The sequence below is a fragment of the Cibotium barometz genome, chromosome 3 (assembly GCF_041138505.1).
Source record: "Cibotium barometz isolate CiBa-2024 chromosome 3, ASM4113850v1, whole genome shotgun sequence".
In the NCBI taxonomy this organism is placed as follows: Eukaryota; Viridiplantae; Streptophyta; class Polypodiopsida; order Cyatheales; family Cibotiaceae; genus Cibotium; species Cibotium barometz.
The window spans coordinates 30,366,012-30,374,873 of record NC_141048.1 but is presented as its reverse complement, the minus strand read 5'-3'; the positions used below and the strand labels follow the sequence as shown (position 1 = coordinate 30,374,873).

General features: G+C 41.4%; 1 protein-coding gene across 3 annotated transcripts; it reads left to right on the top strand.

The window, feature by feature from the left end:
- Window positions 1–5,924: 5,924 nt before the first annotated feature.
- Window positions 5,925–7,469, top strand: LOC147639930 (large ribosomal subunit protein eL31-like). Of its 3 annotated transcripts, none has more exons than XM_086775439.1 (2): window positions 5,925–6,150; window positions 6,525–6,970. In XM_086775439.1, exons 1-2 carry the CDS (start codon window positions 6,072–6,074, stop codon window positions 6,815–6,817), a joined length of 372 nt encoding a protein of 123 aa, XP_086631565.1. In that variant the 5' UTR covers window positions 5,925–6,071; the 3' UTR covers window positions 6,818–6,970. The 3 variants fall into 3 exon arrangements, with proteins under 3 accessions (XP_086631565.1, XP_086631554.1, XP_086631559.1); XM_086775428.1 differs by lacking the exon at window positions 6,525–6,970 and adding an exon at window positions 7,037–7,469 and having other exon boundaries at window positions 5,980–6,154; XM_086775433.1 differs by having other exon boundaries at window positions 5,996–6,154.
- The last annotated feature ends 1,393 nt before the right edge of the window (window positions 7,470–8,862 follow it).

Genomic DNA, 8,862 nt, shown 5'->3' with positions numbered 1-8,862 from the left:
CATACATCAATGTGCACCAAACGTCTTAATATGTATAGTGGCATCACCCACGATATTAACATAATTTGGCATAACAAAAAAATAATCAAGGCATACCTAAATTATTTAAGAGGGTGGAATAATATTTTTAAGAGAGCTTAAAATAAATTCTGATAAAAAAATAAGGAGAAGAAGAAAATGGGGAGGTTTTCATAAGGGGCTTGAAAGGAATTAGAGGGAGGATTGAAGGGTGGAGAAGATGGAGGGGTTGATTGGGTATCAATAAGGCATTAGGAAGGGATGCAAGTTGTTGTATCTCTTTGGCTTCTTTGCCACATCTCATTTTTGGTATTCTTCATCATTAGATGCCAAGTTATCAAAAAGGCATCCACACTTTCGATCTCTTAGTCTAACATTTAATTAGATAGGCCACATATGTATGGCTTTCATGTAAAGGTTCTCTTATATTCTGTGTCGGATATGCTAGAAAAAGATAAGAATGGGATGATATTGGCTATGAGAATAATCAAGTAAATGGAAGAATGTATCCTAATTATTCCAACACGATAATGTATACATGGAAGCTCATGGGGGTGGGTTAATAAAGCCGTCTTCAACTTCTAAAATATAAAATTTCACCAATTAATGAAATTTGGCACAATAGGACAATAAGGAAAGAATAGAGGTTGGTTGGGTGAAGAAGGTTAAGATTGAAGCTATGGAAAAGAAGCATGCAAAGAGTGGGGTGGGTGGCATGGTCAACATGGAAGAGGAGGAAAAATAATTGGTCAGAGTCAAGAGTGTTTATTAAGAAAGAGATCAAAATAAAGGAGATAGAGAATGAGATTTTTATATAAGATGGTTAGTATTTAAGTGGGGCTAAGGGACGTCAAAAGAAGTCAGTCTGGAAAAGAAGTGAGTCCAAATCTTTGCAGCAACAACAACCATGACGATGCCATGCTTATATTGGTCTTAGTCCTCAAGACTAGATAGCTAAACTTCTATAGACTATGTTGCCTTTGGTTTGCCTGTAGATCCCTGTAGACCTCTTAAAGTATGGCTTGAATCTTCTCAATGTGATGGCTTGGTAGGCCACCTGTTTGTTTGCCCCAATTTGATAGCCTTCTTTATAGAGATTGATTTCTTCTCCAAGGATATTTGTGGCATTATTTGTCCACACATATAGTGAGCTTGTTGGCATTCTAATTTGCAATTGCATTGGGATGCAATATTGGCCTCTTTGACCAAGTCCTTGGCTACCTTCAGGTTCTCTATTACATCTACCTACCTTTGTGCATCTGCCTGTGTTTATCCTCAAGTGCTTAGACCTTGGCCTCAAGCTCTTTGTTGATTCCTAGCTTAAAAGTGACTTTCTCTTTCTCCACTTTAGCTTTTAGGAATTGCTCATTAAGCCTTTATCTTTGGATCAACTCAAGTTTGAGTTGCTTTCTTTGGATGCATGCATATCACCATATACTCTTCAACCTCTTTGTCACATGAGTCACAAGAGCTTTGGTCATTTCGAGCCTTGATGGCAAGTAAATTTGAGTGGGTAGCCTCATATTTGTCATCTCGTAGACATCTCATGAGCCAAATTATCCTTGGAAATACCATGAAAGGGCTTTTTATAGTGTCTAGAGTAATTGCCTAGTGGACACACTTTTGTTGTGTTAGCCTTTAATGTAGAGGTTATGATGACTGCACTTTTATGATGTACCTCACTCTTCCATAGTAAATGTATCACGTGCAACTATCTATTGTTGGGGAGTGTGGGTCTTGGGAGGATTCAATGGTGCTTGGGAAGCACTCAAAGGCCATCTCTTGTGCAAGGGGTGGCACCTGCTGAGGCACTTAAGTAACTTCCATTCAAGAGGTGGGTTGGGGAGCAACTTAGTTGAGAGAAGTTGATAGTTCATCGGATTGATGGGGATGAAGAGGAATTGGCTTTGGGGGAGGCCATAATAGCAATTATAACGCAATGCATAAATTTTTAAAATGTATCAAAGTCCCTAGGGCTAGATCAAGCAAGTGATTAGATATGATCTTGGCACGAATTAGTATTGATTAGAATCAACAATCTCTTCTCTCTCTGTAGTGAATAATTAGCATTGATTAGGTATTGGTCTTGGCATAAATTAGTACTGATTAGAATCAACAATCTCTAATCCTTCTATACTAAAATTTTGGAGCGACAGTAGCTTGTGTAATCCCTGCACACGCCCCCCTTTGCGTAAAGTACCCAACAAGCATCTCATGAGCTAGCCGTATGTAGCACACCTACATGTAGCTTGGACACAAAGACAAGAAGTGAGGGGCGAATAGTCTCCTATAAGAAACTAAGGTTTGTGGTCACTCGCGGCCAACACAGCTGAGAATGGAGATAAGGTTTTCATCCTTGAAAATGCCAACCCTAGGGATTATGAAGTTTTGCAAAAAGGACTTCCATAGCCTCTGGTCACATGCTTGACTATCGCAATGATGCCTTGCTATCACCAAAACAAGTGGAGGGCAAGCATAAGCAACTATGTTATTTATAGGTTGAGCCATCTTTCCAAATCTACCTTCAAATAGAGCAAACTACCAAAAACAAGCTTTACCTAGAGCCTATGCTCTAATACCATATAAGAATACACAATAGCAGAAGCTAGATCAACACAGTACAAAGCATTGAGTTATAGAAATAAGTGGAGAGTAAACAATATTACTACTTGCAAAAAAGTTGATTACAAACTGATGGTGTTTGCCCATCCATGTGCTTCAAATAAGGAGCTTTGATGGCGATCTCAATAGACTCTAGATGGAAGATGTCTTGCTTATAAGAGTGCTTGAACACAATGATAAAGTAAGGCTGCCAAACTAGTTTATATATAATATCCAGGGTTGGCACATGGATATAGATCGGTCACATCGGCTAACCCACAACTTAGTTTAAAACGACTAATCAACCACATCATTTGATTGGGACCATATTAGACTATAATTGAGACCATTTGGACCATCAAATGGGCCCTACAACCCAAGAACAGTGTGTCCTCGGCTTGCTATCCAACACTTGGAAGAGTGCCAAGTCTACATAAGCCGTCTCGCAGGTATCTCGCCACCATCTAACCACTTTGAACCCTTACCAGTCTCATGCTACCCAAATACAATAGTGAACACATATTACATGATCCTAGGTGAGCATGTGCCACCCAAGACTTGTGAACACGTGCCACTTCATTTTTACAAGCCACTTATGGGAAGCCACTCATGGTAAACTAACATATGCATACAAGTTCCTCAACATAGGCATGGCACTCTTGGGTGCCCCCACCGCATTCTAAGCACCATAACACAGCTTCACATGGCTCGTCAAAAGGTCCTCTTTATCTACATGTTGATGACAAACCCCAAGCCAATGGTGCTCTGTTCCCTAGTTTTAAGATCAACATGGTTCCCTTGACTGCAAAAAGGCAAAGCATGCCTCATCTTGGGCATACACATTACATAAGACTTTACTTGGATTCCACATAATTATTCCAACTAAAGTTGCATGGGACAAATTACACTCTCTAGAAGTTTAAGATTAGGTCTATTCTTGATTCATATGAGTTGTGGGAAACTACAATAGGGGTTGATGAAACCTATAAATAACATAGCTGCTCATGCTCGCCCTCCACTTGTTGGTGATAGAAAGTTGCATGGGACAAATTACACTCTCTAGAAGTTTAAGATTAGGTCTATTCTTGATTCATATGAGTTGTGGGAAACTACAATAGTCATCCTACTTTGGATTCGGTAGATTTGCTATAGACCATCCCACCAGATCCTACTCTCGCTTTGGCATAGAGGCAAAGAAATGTAGATATGTCATATGCCATCATCACCATCTCATTGATTTGGTGATGACTCTGATTTAGCATACTACCACAGCTTCTAAAGCATGGCAAGTTCTAAAGAGCCGGTATAAGACAAGGAATCAAAAAGGATTCAAAACCTTAAGAATTAGCTTGCAACAGAAAGGCATTTTGATTGTGAATTAGCAGAGTAGTTCGTATCGCGAATAAAGAATCTACAAGATCTTATGCTGCTGATGGAGCGGATCACTAAGAAGAGTGAAGAATTAGTGCATTAGAGTGTTCCCCCCCGAAGTATGATAGTTTGGTGACCTCACTGAACACGCAGGTACATAATCTATGTCTTATTTTTGAGGAGTTCAATGCAATGCTGGTGAAGGAGGAGATGTGTTTCAAAGCACATGCATAACCTGCCTCTTACTTTTGAGGAGGTTGGTGCAATGTTGGCGGAGGAGGAGATGTGTTTTAAAGCCAGAGATGGTATGCGACATTCTTCGTAAATGTAAAGAAAGGCGAGGGGAAGGGCTCCAGTAACCCCAATGCTTGTAAAAAGAAGAAGAAATCTAAGACAAAATGTTTCTACTGTGACAAGCCTAGTCACGTAATCAAAGCATATAGACTGAATGAAGCAGATGAGAAGAATGGCACTTTGAAGCCTTAGAAGAAGGAGTTCAAGAACAGTGTTAAAGTAGAATTGGAGCTATTCATCAATAGAAGAAATGTGTGTAAAAGAAAAACTTTCCTTAGCATCTACCAATTGTTCATGGATCATCGACAGTGGAGCATCTTGACATATGACCAGTCAAAAGGGCTGCGATACCTCCCTCAAGAATCTAGGGGAGACCATCTTGGTTGAGAATGATGCCAAATGCCCAACCATGGGTTTAGGTATCATTTCTTTTGTTTCTAGCAATGATACTAAAAAATTGTTTGATGTCCTTTAAGTGCCAGTATCAAGAGGAATCTAATGTTTATTGCAGCCCATAAACTGACCATGACGTAAAGGTTCTCTTTGATAAGACTGGTGCATTCATCACAAATGCTAGCGCGGCAATGCCATTGGGATAGGAATATGGTGTAACAACTTGTATGAGCTATCAGCTTTTATAGCCCGAGCCCCGATGTCGAGACAAACATGCTATGGCATGAGAGATTTGGGCATCTAAGCTTTGTAGTCTTGAAAGAGATGCAAAGGTATGGGACTGTGGCACACCTACAAGCATTTTCAGAGATGTCAAATGTGTGTGAAGCTTGTATAATAGGCAAGTAACATCAGTGTGCATTTCCATAGGAAAGTAAGAATTATGCAAAGGCTCCTCTAGAGCTTGTACATACGAATCTTTGTGGTAAAATGCCAATTATTGAATTGCTTCCTTTTGCTTCAACTGCACCATCCTTAGCACCCATTTTCCTTAGAGTTTATGATTCTTTAATTTGACTCCTTGTTTTGATTGTTGATATCGGCTTGTTTGAGTTGGCTTACATCAACATTTGGCTTCACATATTGATTTAAGGGTGATCCTTGACAACAAACCTTCTTCTAGGGAATCCAACACTAAAAACAATTTGACCCACCTTGACGTTTTTGTACATCCAAAATGTGCTTCCATCTTTGTGCAACCTTTTTCCCTCGTTGGCCATTCCTCTTGGGCTTTCTCCTATTGGAACCATACCCAACTTTTTTTTGTGCAATTGCTTCCATCTTTGTGTAACCTTTTTTCCTCTTGGGCTTTCCCCTATTGGCACCATACCCAAACTTTTTTTGTGTGATTGACTTAAATACCCTTGTTGATCATCATCAAGCATTTAAGAAGACTCTCTCTCTCTCTCTCTCTCTCTCTCTCTCCAAACACCGAATCTTCAACAAATACTATGGCCCTGTAATGAATGCATATGCTTGTACGGATACTGTAGGCCATTTCTTGGCCGTTAGAATCAATCTAGCCCATGGGCGCGTAGTCCGTGGAGTAGAACGGTTGGGTCCCATTATGGGGGGCCCGGGTTCGATGCGAGTGAGCTATGGAGTAATCCACCTTCCCACTAAGAATCAATCTCTCTCTCTCTCTCTCTCTCTAGTGGCCACATTATAGTGATGGAGGTCTCTTTCTCTCTCTATGGAAACCGTAGGCGGTGGAAGGTCGCCCATTCAAATGCGAACGGCAGACGCCCGTATGTGTAGAAAGGCGAGTTAGGGTTTGCAATCGCTGCGTTAAAGTTTTCGACCGGAAATTCGAGTTTTCGGACGCCGCAGCTGCCATGGTGGAGAAGGGCAAGAGCCGCAAGGACGAGGTTGTCTCTCGCGAGTACACCATCAACCTGCACAAGCGCCTCCATGGCTGGTACACCCTGCCCCTCCCGTCTTTCTGTTTTACTTCTTTCTGTGTGCCTTGGTGGTGTTGTCACGTACCGTATTGATCAGTCGTTGTTAGGGTTTCTGCGGCCATGGAGATTTAGGGGTTTTGGACTTCAGATTATTGCCCATTCTAGGAGTTTCGGTGAACTTTGATTTTAACTCTGTTTGGATTTCCAGCCATTCCACTCTCATCCCGATATAATGTTGGTAGTGTTTTATTCACTGTTAATGTATTTTCTGGTTTTGCAATTGCTTCCGTCCATAGCCTGCTAGGTTTCTCTCTACAGTTGATGGTGAATTTTGGGGTCCATGTGGCGTTGCCTCTATGTTGATCATGGTGATGGAACTTACTTCAGCTCACTGGCATACGGGAACTTTCAAGAAGAAAGCTCCCAAAGCTGTGAAGGAAATCAAGAAGTTTGCTCAGAAGACAATGGGAACTACGGATTTGCGGATCGATGTGAAGCTGAACAAGCACCTGTGGAGTCGAGGGATTAGGAATGTTCCCAAGCGGGTCAGGCTTCGGATTGCTCGGAAGTGCAATGTGGAGGAGGATGCCAAGGAGGATCTGTATTCTTATGTTACCGTTGCTGATGTGCCTGCCACTGGGTTCAGGAGTCTGGGCACGAAGGTTGTAGAGGAGGATTAAACAGTATGGTTGTCCAAAATATGCAGCCTTTTACTGTAATGGGCTGCTTTTTTCCTGGACATTTTTTTTCGGGCACTGGTGTTTTGTTAAAAGTGGGTTTACAAATTGAGTTCTTTTTATGTGAGACTAGTAATCAAACTAAAACCAAATTTTGAAGAGGCGCGGTTGGTGGCTTGTGGCCTTGACCTCTTTCAGATCATGGCACCTTTTTATGTGCAGCACTTTCAAGAAGAAGGCTCCCAAAGCTGTGAAGGAAATCAAGAAGTTTGCTCAGAAGACAATGGGAACTACGGATGTGCGGATCGATGTGAAGCTGAACAAGCACCTGTGGAGTCGAGGGATTAGGAATGTTCCCAAGCGGGTCAGGGTTCGGATTGCTCGGAAGCGCAATGTGGAGGAGGATGCCAAGGAAGATCTGTATTCTTATGTTACCGTTGCTGATGTGCCTGCCACTGGGTTCAGGAGTCTGGGCACGAAGGTTGTAGAGGAGGATTAAACAGTATGGTTGTCTAAAATATGCAGCCTTTTACAGTAACAGGCTGCTTTTTTCCTGGACATTTTTATTCGGGCACTGGTGTTTTGTTAAAAGTGGGTTTACAAATCGAGTTCTTTTTATGTGAGACTAGTAATCAAACTAAAACCAAATTTTGAAGAGGCGCTGTTGGTGGCTTGTTATTTCCTAGTACATGGCCTTGACCTCTTTCAGATCATGGCATCTTTTCCTTTTTCCTCATGGAAGGTTCACTCACAAGTTTGTTAGTTCGTGGGTGATGAAAGGCCTTACTTAAAACATGGGATTACTAGGGCTTTTTGCCCACCATTCACCCCTTGCATCCAACCTTATATTAATGTGCTCCGAAAATTCCAGTCTCTATATGTCCTGTCATTCTATTGCATGGAGGCTTGCTTGTTGGAAATTGATGCTCTTCCCCAGATCTTCATGATTGAGTTAATTTAACAGAGTTTTGGAGGGGCTTCAGTGGCTTTTCTATTCCAATGGGCCCCATGTATAGTAGACCAAACTATGGCCTGACATTTGTAATGGCGAGGGAAGTAGACATCTTGGCATGGTGTGTAACTGGTGCAGATTTAGTCTCACGTGCAGGGGTGCCCTTAACAAAACTATGTAGGTAGGTTGTAATCAAGCTAGGTGCCTCTCAATTGAGCATTCCATGTGCCCTCAAGTCTTGAAGGCACGAGGGCTTTCATGGTTTGAGATGAGCCCTCAGAATGTGGAGGACTGCAATTGATTCTGAAAGTTCTCTATTTCTTTGTAAGGAAAGGTTATTGAATGGTTGTCTTCATACCTGTGTAGAGCAATGTTTGTACTAGGTGTGTCTTCTGGATTGCATCTCATGTAAAGGTGGCCTTTGGCTAAGTGAAGCAACTAAATCTAATCAAGTGTATAAGGCAGAATGATGTTTGTAGCTTGAGAGTGCATTTTCATTTAAGAGGGCCCTTGGGAAAGCAAGAGTAAGGCCTAGGTGTCCTGGGGTCGAATTAAAAGGCTTGTGCAAGAGAGAGGTTGACTTGCAGAATCTGTCCATTATATAACAAATGGATTTTATTGGATAGTTAAATCCTCAAAGTGATTGGAAAGTTTCAGTCCCATAATGGTAGCTTTAATACCCTTGTTTTCACAGGGTATAAACTATGCTCGTTGGGAAAGTAAAGCAACTTTCACAGGGTTGGTTCCTAGATTGATGCTTCTAGGTGGTGGTCCCTTTAGGGTTGCTTCTCTTATTCTTGAACTTAGTTAATGTAATCCTGTCTTGAGGGTTTCTTTGTAGTTTTTGATGACCATCGTATAAATGCCATCTTTCGAGTGTTCTTGGTAATCTTGCGTGTTGTCGTATTCAAGTGCTATCTATGTTAATACGAGCATTATGATCTACAGTGGTTTCTTTCCTGCTCCCAAATACAATGTAGCACTTTACATCGATGATGCTTTGGCTTTCTCTCCTTGTTGAGTGGAATACTTAGGGTATTTTGACCTGGAATCCAAAGAACTTTACTGATCAATAGCGACCGAAACATGCCAAAAT

Bases quoted from the DNA above. Each gene is read 5' to 3' on its own strand.
- LOC147639930 (XM_086775439.1), top strand. From the start codon at position 6,072: ATGGTGGAGAAGGGCAAGAGCCGCAAGGACGAGGTTGTCTCTCGCGAG. The intron at 6,151-6,524 runs GCTGGTACACCC...AACTTACTTCAG, and splicing joins CCTGCACAAGCGCCTCCATG to CTCACTGGCATACGGGAACT.